Source organism: Crocodylus siamensis, chromosome 5, assembly GCF_052110815.1.
Source record: "Crocodylus siamensis isolate JL-2025a chromosome 5, ASM5211081v1, whole genome shotgun sequence".
Taxonomy (NCBI): Eukaryota; Metazoa; Chordata; order Crocodylia; family Crocodylidae; genus Crocodylus; species Crocodylus siamensis.
This window is the reverse complement of record NC_143399.1, coordinates 140,577,688-140,593,041: the sequence shown is the minus strand read 5'-3', so window position 1 is coordinate 140,593,041 and position 15,354 is coordinate 140,577,688. Positions and strand designations below refer to the sequence as shown.

Below are 15,354 nucleotides of genomic sequence, written 5' to 3'. Positions count from 1 at the left end.
ACAACTGGCCAGTTTGGCCAAGAGGTGATCGTGGGATACCAGATCAAAAGCTTTTTTGAAGTCAAGATATATGACATCAATCTCTTCTCCCTCATCCAGGTGATAGGTCACCTGGTCGTAGAAGGAAATGAAATTGGTCAAACAAGACCTACCCGCAACAAACCCATGCTGGCTCTCCCTTAGAATGTTAGCCTGGGCCAGTCCATCAAGGATGGCCTCCTTAATAAACTTTTCTAAGATCTTCCCCAGGATAGAAGTCAGGCTAATGGGCCTGTAGTTAGCCGGATCCACTCTCCTCCCTTTCTTGAAGATCGGCACCACATTGGCCTTCTTCCAGTCTTCGGGCACTACACCAGAGCGCCAGGAGTTTTCAAGGATCCGTGCCAGAGGCTGGGCTATGACACTCGCCAGCTCCTTGAGTACCCTGGGGTGCAGATTGTCAGGGTCGGCTGACTTGAAGGTATCCAGCTTCTCAAGGTGTTCCTTCATGAGGTCAGCATTTATGGAGGGTAGGGGATCCCCATCACCCGGATCTCCCTGTCCCATAGTGCACGGGCGTCCCATGGGACCGATGAAAAACTGACGCAAAGTTTTTTAATAGGTTGGCTTTTTCCTGGGTGTCAGTTGTCAGTTGCCCCATCTGGTTTAACAGGGGTCCAACGTTGCCCTTGCTTTTCCTCCGGCTCCCCACATATCTGAAAAAGGACTTTTTGTTGTCCTTGATGCTTGAAGCTAGCTGGAGTTCAGTTGCAGTCTTGGCTTTCCTGGCTTGCTCCCTGCAGGACCGGACCAGCGCAGAATAATCCTCCTTGGAGGTGAATCCTGTCCTCCATCCTTTGTAGGCTTTCCTTTTTAGCCGCAGGAGGTCCGCTAGGTCCCTGGAGAGCCAGGACAGCTGCTGTGCCTTCTTGCTGCCTTTCCTCCATGTTGGAATAGATTTAGCTTGTGCACTGAGGATCGCTTCCTTGAGAAGCAACCACTCTTCTTGAACTCCCATCTCCCTGGGGTCATGGTCCCTAAGGGCCTGACCAACAAGCCTCTTGAGCTTGTCAAAGTCGGCTTTTCTGAAGTCAAGGACTTCTGTGTTGCTGACTGACTTGCCAGCTTTACAGTGGATGGTGAAGGTGATCAGCTCGTGGTCGCTGTCACCCAGCTTCCCATCGATCACTAGGTCGCTGATTAGGTCATCCCCCGTAGCCAGTACCAGGTCGAGCAGCGCTTTGCCTCTCATTGGCCCATAGACTTCTTGAGTCAGGTAGAGGTCATCCACGCACGAGAAAAAGCTTTGCGACTGCTCGGATTTTGCTGAGTGATCTTCCCACGAGATGTCCGGGTAATTGAAGTCACCCATGACAACCAATGTCCTGGAGCAAGCGGCCTCAGTCAGTTCCTGGGCGAACTCCTGGTCAAGCTCAGGACTTTGAGTGGGAGGTCTGTAGTAGACTCCCACTGTTGCGTCCCCTGTGAATTCCCCATGAATTTTTACCCAGAGGGTCTCTAGCTGTCCATGCCGGTCGCCAACATCAGCTTGCAGGGACATGTAGCTTTCCTTCACATAGAGAGCTACACCCCCGCCCCTTTTTTCAACACGATCCCTCCTGTACAGGGTATAGCCCTCTATACCCATGGTCCAGTCATGGGTGGAGTCCCACCAGGTCTCCGTTATCCCAATGACGTCATAATTCTTTGCACTGAGCAGGAGGATGAGCTCCTCCTGCTTGTTGCCCAGGCTCCTGGCATTAGTGTACAGGCAGGCAAGTGTGCCCTTGGGGGCTCTTGCCTTGCACACAGATTGTGCCAGGGCTGGGGCAGGGGTGGGCTCTCTTAAGTGCCTTGGTCTGCTGGCTTTGCAAGGGTTGCTCAGTGGGCCAGCAGTGGCAGTAGTCCCCACATCCCCAGCAGGCTTAGTTTAAAGCCCGGTGGAGCAGGTCAGCCAGCCTGGCTGAGAAGAGCCTCCTCCCCAGCGGGGAGAGGTGGAGGCCATCTCTTCCCAGCAGCTCACTGCCTCTCTTGCCAGAGAGCGGGCTGTGATCATGGAAGCCAAAGCCTTCCCGATGACACCAGCACCGCAGTCTTTGGTTCACTGCGTGGATCCTCCTCTCCCTCCTCAGCCCATAGCCCAAGACTGGGAGGATCGACGAAAACACCACCTGAGCTCCCAGACCCCTAAGCCCCGCTCCCAACTCCCTGTAGCGCCTCACAACCTGGCTGGGGGTGCTCTGAGCTGTGTCATTGGCGCCCACATGAATAAGGAGCATGGGGTAGTGGTCTGTGGGCCGGAGGAACTCTGGGATCCTCTCCGCAATGGCTCGGATGCGGGCCCCCGGGAAGCAGCAGACTTCCTGGGCTAAGGGGTCAGGGCGGCAGATTGCCCCCTCAGTCCCCTGCAGGATGGAGTCTCCCACAACAAACACCTTTCGTTTTGTCTTGGGGAGAGCGGGGACAGTAGCTGTGGTTGAGCCTGTGTTGCCTGCAGGAGCAGGCAACTGAGCAGGCTCTGCTGGGGCTGCAAGAGGTGCGAAGCTGTTGCTAAGCTCTGGCGGGCAGGGGCCTTGGTGCAGCGGGCCTTGGGGCCCTTGACCACCTTGGTCCATGCCCCTGACTGGGCAGAGCGGGAGGTCCCAGAGTCCTCCTTAGAGGGAAACAGTGCTCTACCCTGCGGCTCCCAGGGGAGAAGGGCCTGGCAGTAGGAGTCTATCTCCTGCTCGCAGTCCCTGAACATGTAGCTGTTCTTGTAAATATGTTCAGAATGTGCCCACATATAACTTACCCACTTTCAGAAGTTATTATCCTCACTGCAAAACTCCATCTTGCCTACATTTTTATTCACTGAGGTAGGAATTTCTTTTTCCTTCTCTGGAATTTTTCCTGGAGACAGGAAAGAGAAAACAGCAAAAGTTAACTCTGGAATGGAGAAAGTGCATTTAGCTTAAGTCACTGAAATATAGTTAAGTACTGGAGCATTTTACTTCTGATGAGCATAACAGTCCATAAAAATTGCTTTGCAAATGATCCGCCTGGAAGCTGTAAAACTCTAAACAGGATCACAAAACCTCAGTCAGGATCTCAAGGATATTGGACATACCTGGAGATTCAAATAAAGAAGAACTGGTTTTCCAATCAGAGGTCAATCAGTATTTGTTTCTTCTAAACTACTAAAAATGGGCAGTGTTGAGGCATTCAGGGTGCCTATACATGTACAGGTAGGCTGCATGTTGGAGACTCAATTAATTGAATCTGCTGGAGCGTGGTACATTCCACAAGACTCCAGTATCATGTGTACCAGCATCCCTGCACTGGAAAATGGTGGTGGGGTAACTTTTAACTAAAGTTCGCTCAGCAAGCGTTAGTTAAAAGTGCCCCTGCCACCATTTTTCAGTGTGGGGATGCTGCTACATGTGACCTCCAGGCACTTTAATTAGCTTCTAATTACAGCACCCACTCTTCCCCCCAGCACTTGCATAAATGCCCTCAGTTACCATGTACTTCTTTTTTCAATTTGAAAGTGTTTAAGCACAGTTTCATTGTGTAACCAAATCTTGTTTTAAGGATACTCCAAAACAATTTCCCTTTTCATAAATTGCAAAACATGGTTAATTTTAATAGTGTAGATTGAATATTTAGGACTAATCTACTTTGCAACTCTAGCCCTGTCAGGGGGACTTCCTTCAACATACTTAACTTCCATAGCAAAATAGGAACATACCCTAAATGTAGCTATGTTATAACAAGGTTATATGAAAGAGTAAACATGATCTAGTTACATATTTACAAAACAGAATGCAGGTAAACCCTAATATATCTAATATGAAGTGTGTCCATATAAAACTGCACCTTCTTAGACAACAGATCTGTGCTAAAGCTATACCTACTTTTGTGATAATAATTAACTTTATTTCCTTTCCCCCACTCCCAAATTTAGCCTAGCAGATCCCCTATATTAGTGGGAAACTTCAGGTTTTTTTCTTTTAACTCATGAAATGTCAACAGAATCACAAGTTGATTTCCATCTGCAGGGACACATTCTTCCCTTATTTAGACAAGTACAATCCCACTGAACGTAGAAGGATTGAACAGGTGTGAAAAGGACAGAATTGAGCCTTCAAAATGTCTATTGTTGGTGTGAGTATACTAACTGTTAAATTCAGCATGGGATTCAGTGGTCTGGCAGTTACAGTGGCCTAGATTTCTAAAACTGACTGTTGATTTTGTGCACCCATTCTGAGACATCTTAAGGATGTTCGGGTCTTAGCATTTTTGGAAAATTAGGCCCCTTCAGGGTGTCAAGTTGGCCATCCAAAAGCTAAGGACCCAAAAAGCAAGATGGTTTTGAAAAGCTGAGCCATTTATCTTTAAATCTGTAAATCAGATGATTGGGATGAATCATCACCAAAACAAAATAAACAGTAAGACTCCATGATGGTGCAATGCATGGTATCAATTTAGATACAAATTAACTTTTTAGAGACAAACTTAATAGTTAATTCTGCCATTTGAATTATGACATTAATATCTGGTATATTTTGAGGTATGACTCTATTTATGTTAAGAACTCACAACAATATCAACAATTAATCCTACTTCTCCTGCCATCAACTCAGCATGAAAACGACATATTTGCTAATCACTAAAGCAAACTGTTTTCACTGCCGCTGCAAACATAACTGAAAACAGAAAACATTAGATATGGATCAAACTTGCTGGAAGAAAGTTGAAAGTGATTTGCCCCATTTACAGTAGAAGCTAAAACATTTGCTATGTCACTGAAGATAGAAGGGGATTAACTTCTAGACCCAGATGCCAGCTGTGCCTCCTCATCAACACAGGTCAGAACATCACTGGACCAAAAAGCATTGATTATAATATGCCAGATTCATTTACGTGCACTTCTACCAACATCACATATGCCAGCACTTGCTTACAGTGCCCTTCTATTGTCTACATTGAACAGACAGGGTGATCCATACGTGTAAGAACGAATGAATGCTGATCTGGTATCAGTACCAGAAAGACAGACAAGCCTGTGGCAGAACACTTTAACCTTCCCAGATATGCCCTCACTGACATCAGAATAGTTGTTCTTGACAACAAGACTTTAAAAATGAACTTGAATAGGAAATTGCAGAACAAGAAATCACCCACAGACTGGATTATTAGGTATGGCCTGAACTGAGACTATAGATTCTTACCCACTCACCTGGATTCCTTTTTATAAACCCTGTGTTCCTCAGTGGGTTAACTGCTTTTTTTTCTCTCTCCTACCCACCTTGCCTCTCTAAACAGCACCTCCTCCTTTCTCCTCCCCCCTTCCCTACCCTTTGCAGTCTAATCACTGCTTCCAATTCAGCAGCTCTGTTTCCTGCAGTCCCTTCACAACATCTGATGAAGCCTCTGCTTATAAAAGCTTATGCTAGCTAGTCTATAAGGGCATGTATGGAAGTGCTCTGTGCACATTTTACAGCGCTGTAATTTAGAACGCTTTTTATAGTACTATAAAGTTACACTGCTCTTAAACATGACAGAAGTGCAGTGGGCGGGGGAGGGGGAGCGCTTTGAGCCTCTCTGCACTTCCCAGGCTTCACTGCAAGATTCAGGAGACCACTGACATAAGCAGACCAATGGAGAAAGTGGATCTGGGACGAGAAGCATTCATCCAACCCACCACCCCTCCCCCCATGCCACCCAGCAGACATTGCTTCTGCCATAGGCAGCAACTTTCACTCAGGCTGACAGCCCAGCTCCAAAGGGGAGGGAGGGAGGTATCCCACCCACAGCATTTCCCCATGTCTAGCTCTCACCTGGCCCTGCTCCAAGCCTCTGGTACCCACCCACAGAGGGACTTGTGGGGGAGTGGTGTGTGGGTGGGTGCATACATGTGTGTCTCCTACCCACAGTATGTCCCTTGAACTACCCGCCCCCCGGCCTTTGCTAGGAACTCACATGGTGTCTGCCATGGGGCTCAGCAACAGCTCTTGCCTAGGCTGATGGTGTAGGGGAGCGCTAACCAAGCTTGCAAAGCCCATCAGATACTGGCAGAATCGCCAGAAATGTGACCAGTGTATAGTAGTTTTTGAAAATGCTATAGGTTGCTAAAGATCTGTAAAATTCAGCGCTTCAAATTTAATACCTCTTTTAACAAGGGTTAGTTTAAAGCGCTGTACCCATTTTTAAAGTGCAGCAAAGCTGTGCACTTCTGTTGCATCACAGCAATAAAGTGCTTTAAATGGTGAAAAAAGCAACTTCTGTGAGCACCCTAAAGGTGCCTTCTGCGTGACTTCAGCCTGGCACAGCTCTCTCTGCTAGCAAAGACTAGTCATGTAGTTTAAAGTGCTATGGGAAGGCCATCAGACACTGCCATAATGAGCACCAGATAAAAGCCTATTTGAATGGAATAGAGCAAGCCTATTGTTGGTGATTGTTATCAGCAAGAAGTCATCTTCCTCTAGCCCATGGACTCTAAATAGCATTAGATGATTAACTATGGCAATTCTTGCCCAGTGCATAGAATTAAATGGACTGTCAAATTCAGGGTCAGCAAGGAACTTTCCCTCTGGTCATACAGGACCTTATGCACCTGCTTAATTTTGCTGACATCAAATGAGTAAAATTAGGCAATTGCAGGCTTGGCCCAAAGACATGCCTCACTTCCTGCAGGCCACCTAGTGGGATCCTCCATTAGCTTCAAGGACACAGCTCCCCCAGGATCAGATTCCCATGACCACAGACAGACAATCCACTTCCCTCCTGCTTTGCCTTCCTCTCCTTTTCTGTATCTTCCTATTGCCAGGAGGTGTCTTTGGAGGATTTTTCCCCTTCAGATTCGGATTTAATTGTATTCTTCGTGAGTCTCTTCTAGTTGCGCTCAGTCTTTCTGATGAATGTTTCATCAATATGATTAGGATCACATCCCTCAGTCTAGCCTATTTACACAATCGGTTGTGACAGCTCAGAGTCTAGTACTCCCTCAAGGAAATATCCCATACCACCCGATCAGTTTATTCAAATCATATTTTTGCACTCCCTGCTCTCGGGCTAATGGTATTCTCTGGATTAGGTATTTGCGAGCCCCACCTTTCCCAAGCAGGATTAGGTTACCCCTTTCCATTAGCCAGCAAGCTAATATCATTAACAGGCTGGGGGGCGGGGGGAGACTGAGGAGTCAGCAGGAGGAGGAATGCTGTTGTCAAGGGAAAGAGCACTGCTGTCCTGAGGGGGCTCTCTCCGAAGGGGGGATATCAGGCCCCGCAGAGAGCAGCAGGGCACAGGCTCTCCCCTGCAGCAGCCCCCTCATTCCAGCCTCCGAGGGCGCGGCCGCGGGGCGGGGCCTCAGGGAGCCAAGGCCCCGCCCCTCTTCTCCTGCCACTCAGCTCCTCAGAGCGGGAGTACCCGGCCCGGCGGGGCTAGGCGGGCTTCTGCGTCCCGCCCCGCAGCCCTCCCGGGCGCCTCGGCGCCGGGGCAGCGCCAGCAAGGAGGCGCCGCTTCGTTTCCTTGGAAAAAACCAACCAAACAAGAAAAACCCAGCTCCCGCCTGTCCCGGTCCATGCACGATCCGGCGAGATGTGGTCTGAGGGCCGCTGCGAGCTGATGCTCGGAGCTGGGCTTGGGTCCTGCTTCCGTCAGGCGCTGGCTTGGGGGGCACGTGTGCGTGTACACTCACACTCGCACAGCATCTGCCTTCTGAGCACCGACTGGGGCAATTCCCCCGCTGAAACGTGTGTCCCGAAAACCCCGGGATTCAAGTAACCCCAAGCATGCGGCGCCCCCGGTCGGAGGAACTGGCCCCGCGGCTGGCCGGGGGAAGGCGCCGCCCGCCCGGCTCCCGCCGCGCAGCACCCGCGGGAAGCGACGGGCAGGCGCGAGCGAGCCCGGCCCCCGCCCGAGCGAGCCCGGCGCCGCCGAAGCGAAAGCCCAAGGGGTGTCGTGTCCCCGTGCGGGCACAGCCGGGCTTTAAGGGGGTGGGGGGGGCCTTGGGGCCTTTGACTTGAGCCCTCCGGGAGCGTTGGCTTCTCCTGACCCCGGAGCAGCTTCAAGTCTCGCAGGCAACTGCCCTGGAGCTGAAGCCGCGGGTCTCTGCCCTCGGCCCCAGAGAAGCAGCAGCAGCCACCCTCCGTCTTCATTATAAATATAGACTTGTTTATCAGTGTCAGGCGAGGCAGATTAATTAGATACATCTATTCACAATTCGGTGTCTGGCACCCCGTTTTAGGAATGCCTGATCAGCTCAAGGTGTTAATTGGGGCCAGCCAGGCACTTATGTGTCTATTAAACAGCGTGAGGACTTTTCACAAGTACTAAGCTCCTTTCCGTGCAAAAAAAAAAAAAAGGCGGGGTGGGGGGAGAGACTTTCCAGGGCCGGCAGCGGGATCGTGCTTCCTAAAACGCGGGGTAAAGAGCTTTGCAAGGAGAGAAGCAGCTCCGCCGCAATGCCTGGCTGCCGGGGGAGGAGGGGCTCTCCAGCCAGGTTTCGTAGGGCAAGTAGCGAAGAGGGGGAAAAAAATCCTCATTGGCTCTAGCTCTTAACAAAAATCTAGTTTGGGTTTGGGGCGGTGGGATTTAAAGGGGGGAAAAAAGAAAACAGAGCAAGGCACGGACCGGGGGTTCCCACTGGATCCGCGCCGACTCAATGTCCAGAACAGCACTATAACTGCCAAAGGGTCAACCAAAAAAAAAAAAAAAAGAAGAAGAAATTAGCTGCCTCGGTGGAAGGACAGCGACGGGGTGAGGCTTTAGGAGGCGTTGCCACCTCCGGGCACAACGAAAACTCCTCTTTGAAGCCACTGGGCCCCGTGGTTTTATTTTCCACCGGGGAAGTAAGGGCAAGTTGGGCCCTGGGTGGCAGCTGCTCTCCCCCTTCGAGGACGCCGATAGGGTAGGTGGGATTTTAAGGGGACTGGTTGGTTTTTTGTTGGGCTTTTTTGCACGTGCACAGCGTCAGGGACCGCGGAGAAGGATGCAAATGCCCAGTCTGATTGCGTTAGGGCGGTGGGGGAGGCTCCGCGTGCTACGGGGTTTGGCTCATTGTTTGCAGCGGGGGCTTAGTTAATCCTATTATCGCCTGCATTTCCTCAGGGAAGCCGAGGATGGGGCGGGGAATGAAGCAGTGGGAAGGGGGAATTGCCTCAAAGCCGGGGAGGGGGGGTGGGGCGGCAAAAACCCCGGGTTAAGAGGAGCGCTGCTGCGAGCTGGGACGGTGCAGAGAGACGCGAGCGGGGGGAGCTCCCGTCGCATCTTTGCAGAGCGGCTCTTTATTGAGAAGCTTGCAGGAGGTGATAAGTGAAATTCACACGTCTCCCCGCACCCGGGCCCGGGGCCGAGCTGACACCTCGCCACCCCCTCAGCCGCACCTGCGCCTGCGCCTGGGAGCTGGCATTCGAGGCGCATGCTGGGGGGCCTGGGGAGGGGGGCATTTGAAGCGCACCACTGCCGGCTGCGGGGGGTGGGAGCGCGCTGATGCTACCGCCTCGCAGCGAGGGGGAGACCGCAGCCGGGGCGCTCAGCCCAGCCCTGCACCGTCCCGACAGCTTGCACGCAGCCGGGGCTAGGGCCTGAGAACCGGCGGGGAATCGAGAAGCTGGGCATCCAGTTCATTCAATCTAGCGACCCTAGACCGGAGCTGAGCGATCAAAAGCATGGTTTCCCCTCCTCTAGAAGAGGCGAATTCCCCGCTGTCCCTAGGACCGTCAAATAATAAAAAAAATAAAATAAGATAATGATCCACCGATCAAACGAGCCCCTCTGTGCCTTGGGCAAGTCTATTCTCTTACCGTTAAGGGTGTCTTATGTCACTAGCCCGTCTGGCTCCTAGAAGAATTCCTGTTGCACTTCCAAAGCCAGGTCCATCCATACAGGGCTTGTAGAGAGAAGGGGAAAAAAAAGAGAAAGAAAGAAAGAAAAAAGACCCACCAACAAAAAGCAAAAACGGCACACACACAGAAAAAAGAGCCAGCCCTCTTGTTGCCCCAGCATACATACCACTTTATTAAAAATGACTACTATGTACATAAAAAAAGAACCCCAAGAGACCTGAATTTTAAAAGTCTGTGCATATCAGCTCTTTAGGTTCAAGAGTTTTCCTCAAAGTGTTGGGACTTTTTTTATTTTTTATTTTTTTGCAAATAGGAGTGAATGGAGAAGTTGCACTTTCAAAGTAATACGGGGCAGCTGAAAAAGAAAGTCACTTTACTTGCATGTAAGTGGATAGCCTGCTGATGACTTATTTTAATGCTCCAATTGCTTAAGTTTGAAGAACTGGGAGGGAAGAAGGGAATTGCCTTTTAAAAAACAACAAAACAAAAACAAAAAACCAACACTCCAAAAAACAAGAACTCCAAAAAGCACCAACTTTTGCTGATCCCAACCAGACTTCTATATGTAGACTATTCATACAATATTCCACAGTATTCTACAGTGTACTTAGACAAAAGGAAAAAAAAATACAGCTGTACAATTTTTTGGCCACCTCTATGAAGATCCTCATAGCTTCCACATCCAGAATTTTTAGAGTCTTTTCATCCTATCCTAGACAAGGAAAAAGGCAGATTTGGTCATCAGAACCAGGGCCTGGGTAACAGGGCATTCACATCAACCCCTTCTCCCAAAGGGTTTTATTCCTCCCTTGGCTCAGCTGCTTTCTGCCCAAGCAACTCCAAATGTTAGAAGTTTCTGACCAAGCGTGCAGGTACCATTGGAATAGGGCCTGCTCTGCTTCAGGCAGAGAAGTAGCACCCGTGCAGCAACTCAGAGCCCCTTCTTGCTCAAGAGACCTAGAAAAAGAGTTTAGGATCCACACCCACATCTCCCATTTGGTAGTGCATAGCACTTACCCATTGGCTGCCAGGCCAGCCAAACTATACACTTTAGTGTCTCCAATAAATAAGCCACATTGTAAAAAGCCAGGATCCTTACAATAGCCCCTTGCACTTCATCCTAAAATTGTTAGTCAAATGCTATTATCCTTCCCACCCTGCAGCAGTCAAAAAGCTTTGGCACCTTCTATAGAATTGCACAAAACAATTCAAGGTGGAAGGCAAGAGTCTTTTTGGCAATTTTAATGCAAAAACAAAACAAAAAAAAAAAACACCAAGGCCACCCTGAAAAATTTAGCTGGACAGGATAAAAACAGTTTAAGAACTAGTATAGAAAGCATAGTAGCCCATGCCTTTTGAAGTGTCTTTGCCATAGTCCTCAGCATTAATGTCCTCACATTTCATTGTAGGAGAGTTTTCATTGCTAGAAGTGCTAGGGGAGAGTCGTCTTCTCTTACAAGCACCCGTGTAGACCCCCGAATCATTTGAATCTAGAGACTTTATGGAAGGTGGGGTCTCTATCCAGGATGAGCCAATTTCTTCTTTAACTTTCTCTTTAGAAAGCTGGTCTTCAGAGAAGCCTGAAGGACTTGTTCGTGAAGTCCATGTCACTTTTCTCTGATAAGAGGCTCTGCTTCCCCACCCCGCCATAGATGAAAACGTTGGATCAGGATAGTATCCCAATGCATGGGATGTCTGAAGCGGAAGCGATTTAATGCCATAGGGGAGCAAAGTGCTTGGTGAATACTCTGCTTCGTAAGAGTTCATGTCCAGTTTGTTGGCACCAGGCTGCTGCACAGGAGTAACAAACCACCTCTGGGGGGGATTGGCCACTTCTTCATTTTGCTGGGGTGAGAGCAAGCCATTTGTCTGAGGTACTGTTCTCTCACCATTGTAAAATCTGGCTGGTGGTAGGTTGTTGACAAACTGTTCCTGGAAGAATGGCTGCACACTGTACCGGGCTCCTGGGACAATCTGGTGGGATCTAGGAGAATCCGTGGGAGATGGAGTTAACCTGTCATTTTCTGAAGCTGTGTACATGCTACAATGCAAAAAAGAAACACTAAGTGCTGTTCTTTATAATTCCATGTACTGGCATTAAAAAGCAAGATGGACTGAACTATGTGTTATGGCTAAAATTCTGGCATTTGGACCACTTGATCTGTTCTGCCGAGTTAGCCTCATCCACCTCCATCCCCAACTTAGGTATTTACAGGCCTAAAATACTCAAGTGCCGCTCCTATTAGCATGCAACATTTCAATGCTAGACGAGCCCACTGCAGATGGTATATAATTTTTTTCTTTTGTAAACCATTGCGTTTCCATCATATAAAGCAGGAACTTTGTATAGACAAAAATGCAACCAATTTGTGATGGATCACAGATCTGCTACTGCCTTGTAACCAAGAGCATTGGCTTGCCTAAATTTATGTAAACTCACCTGAGCACAGTCAAGTGAGGGCATATAAAAATAATGCCAACATCTTTCTGTAGGGACACGGGGAACAGGATGGACTTTAAAAAAGTTAAAGACATACATGTGCCTCTTAATGAGCACAACCTGGATAAACAACAGCAGAATTATACTTACGAATCATAGTTGTCCCTGAAGCCTTTTGCAAAAGGGTTATGGTCAATTTTAAGCTGGGTGATCTAAGGAAAAAAAGAACAAAAAAAAAAAAAAAAAAAAAAAAAAAAAGAGACAGCGATTATGCTGGGGGGGAAAAAAAGCGTCAAGCACATTAGGCTATAGATTTAGTCTCCCTCCGCACCCTCACTTACATCAGTATTCTGATACGCAGTAACTGCTATGAACTGTGTTTCCGGGAAAATAAATGTCTGAGTTTTTGAAGAGTCATTGAGATCTTCGACTCCATCTTCAGTCACTTCTACAATGTGAAGTCTCGGCTGGTATTTGTGTAGAGACTGCAGCACTATCATCTAAAAACAGCAATGCCAAAAGCCGATATTCCATCAACTACATAGAACTGCAGCTAAAATCTTACATATTAGGGATAGAAGAAAAACTCATTTTAAGACCAATGGCTCTCAACTGTGTTAGAGAGAAAGCTCCCACTGGAAAACAAGAAAAAGTAAAAGCGCTCTCTGGTTTTGCTTGAGTGCCAAAAAAAAAAGAGTATTTCTCCTATTGCAAAGAACTCAAAAAGATAAGAAGAAGTCAGGATGTTTTTGATGCCATGGATTCCTATTTGAAATTTCATGGGTTTATTTTGTGAATGGGTGTTGGCAGTCTATACCACTTAAAAAGGATTTCATGAACAATTACGGTGTGTAAACCCATGCTCCTAGGCTTGGGTGCTAACTTTACCATGAATACAAACTTAACCTCTTTGCAAAGGCAAGTTGTACCTTCATCTTTAAGCTTTAGAAGAGATGAAAACCCCACCAAGGGAAAGAAAACCTATGAGACTAAACAGAAAGTGAACATTTCACCCAATGTCTACTTATTAGTGCTCCAGATTGAGACTTCAATACAGCAACATAATTATTTGATACAGGGGTGAAGTCAAAGAACAGCACATCCTGCCTAGCTAAGGTCTTTACCCTGCTGCTTAAGAAGCCCCAAGGACCCCTTGCCACCACAGTTTGTCATTTATGCAGCTGACAAGCCCCTCATTTACCTGGGCATTGTTGTTGTTAGCACCTTTATTATTGGTCAGCTTCAGTTTCCCGAAGGAGATCTCCTGCCTCATCCAGTGAGCTCCAGTGTTGGGGGATTCAGGGTGAACATACACCTTGTTACCTGGGGGGGGGGGAAGGAAGAGGGAGGCAAAACCCACACCAAGTCAGAACAAGAGTGGCTGGCCCCCCTTGGGGTAGGGGACAGGGCAGCCAAGTGACCAGGCAGTGGGCAGCAAGCCCCGCACACCTTGCATGTTGTTGTCCGCCTTGCCGCATGTCACCCACTTGCCCCCCTGGAAGCGCCAGTGGTTGGGGTCCGCCAGCACCACCTCCACGAACACGTTGTAGTGGGCCGTGGAGTTCAGGCCCGTGATGTTGAAGCTCAGGAAGGGAAACATGCGCCTGCAAAAAAGGGGAGGAGAGAGAGAGAGAGATAAGCGCAGATCGGGACCCCCGGAGCCCCGCTCTCAGGCAGGGGTTTCGCTGGGGGCAACCCAGGAGCCGGGCGGAGGGAGCAGAGCCGAGGCGGGGACACGCCGAGCAGAGAGCGGTCGCGGCGCCGGCTCCGTCCTGGACGTGAGGCGCGGGGAAGGGGCTCCTACCTGCCCTGCTTGGTGATGATCATCTCGGTCTGGTGCCGGTGGAACTTGAGCCAAAGCGGCCGGTTGCAGAGGAAGACCTGGGCGCGGACCCCCGCGGCCGCGCCGAGGGCGCCCAGACCGCCGCAGGCGCCGGCCGCCGGGTAGGGCCCATAGAGGCCGGCGGGGGGCCCGCCCTGGCCGTACTGGTAGGCGCCGCCCGCGCTGCCCGCGGCCCCGAACTGCGGCCGGGCGCCGGGCGGACACACGGCGGCGGCGGCGGCGGCGGGGAAGCCGGCCGGGGGCAGCACGGAGCCGTAGGGGTAGCGGCCCCCGGCCGGCGCCTGGTACACGGGGCCGTGCTGCGCCGCCGCCGAGTAGGGGAAGAGCGAGCAGGGCGCGCCCAGCTCGGCGCCCGGTGGCCCCGGGGACGGCAGGTAGTAGCGCTCAGGGCTGAGCCCGTCCAGCGAGTACCGCGCCGCGCCCGCGCCCAGCTCCTCCTCGCCGCCCGCCGCGCCCTTGCGCCCGTCGGTCTTGGCGCCCGCGAAGGCGCCCGGCGCCTGGCCCGCCTCGGCCTCCAGCATCGCGCCGCCCAGCTTCTTGGCGCCCTTGTCCAGCGGGGGCGAGCCCGCGCCGCTGCGGTAGAAGGGGCCGCCGGGCAGAAGCTGCTCCCCCAGCTGCATCGCGGCGGCGCGGACACACGCGCTCAGCCAGCCGCGCTCGGCGCCCGCACTATTTATAGAGGCGCGCCGGGCCCCCGAGCCGCCGGGGCGGGGCTTGCGGCGCCCCACGCGCGGCCCATTGGCTGAGGCGCCTGACACTAATTGAATTAGACAGGCACTAATTGGAACAAGTCACCTGCGACTCCCCCCTCGCCTTTCAGCCGGCTGCAGGGGGGCGGGAGGGACGCGATAGCCCCTGCCCGGCCGGGCCCGAGGGAGCGAGCGGCTGGGCTGGGTCCCGCCGCTTCGGCTCGCCGAGGCCAGGAAGCCCTAGCCCAGTGTGCGGGCAGCAGAGCTGGCCCACGCAGGGCCCCTGCACCCGGCTCTCCCGGGACCAACGCAGGCGGCGCCGCGGGAGCCCCCTACGCCCGGCGCAGGGACACGCGCGGCACGAGGTGGTCCCAAGCAAGTACCACAAGCTGCCTGCGGCTCCCCGTGCGGCATGCCGCCTGCTTTCAGCCCTCCCCGGGGCGCACGGAGCAGGGAGCGCCCCTCCGGCGCGGGGCAACCCTGGTGGCGCCGCCTCATCGCTTCCCTGCCCGCCCTCCTCCCGGCTCCCAGCTCTCTGCCGTCTGGGTTGAAAGGGAGCCCTGAGCACCCCTCAGC

General features: G+C 51.3%; 1 protein-coding gene across 1 annotated transcript; it reads right to left on the bottom strand.

The window, feature by feature from the left end:
- Positions 1-9,963: 9,963 nt before the first annotated feature.
- Positions 9,964-14,709, bottom strand: EOMES (eomesodermin). The gene is made up of 6 exons (XM_090049139.1): positions 14,051-14,709; positions 13,696-13,850; positions 13,448-13,569; positions 12,588-12,746; positions 12,397-12,458; positions 9,964-11,847 (listed from the first exon to the last, which is right to left on the bottom strand). The coding sequence occupies exons 1-6, from the start codon at positions 14,707-14,709 to the stop codon at positions 11,124-11,126; spliced, it is 1,881 nt and encodes a 626-aa protein (XP_089905265.1). The 3' UTR covers positions 9,964-11,123.
- Positions 14,710-15,354: the final 645 nt, after the last annotated feature.

Coding starts and splice junctions, on each gene's coding strand:
- EOMES (XM_090049139.1), bottom strand. CDS start 14,709: ATGCAGCTGGGGGAGCAGCTTCTGCCCGGCGGCCCCTTCTACCGCAGC. Junction 13,851..14,050: donor ATCATCACCAAGCAGGGCAG/GTAGGAGCCCCT, acceptor CCTTTTTTGCAG/GCGCATGTTTCCCTTCCTGA. Junction 12,459..12,587: donor CTGCGTATCAGAATACTGAT/GTAAGTGAGGGT, acceptor TTTTTTCCTTAG/ATCACCCAGCTTAAAATTGA.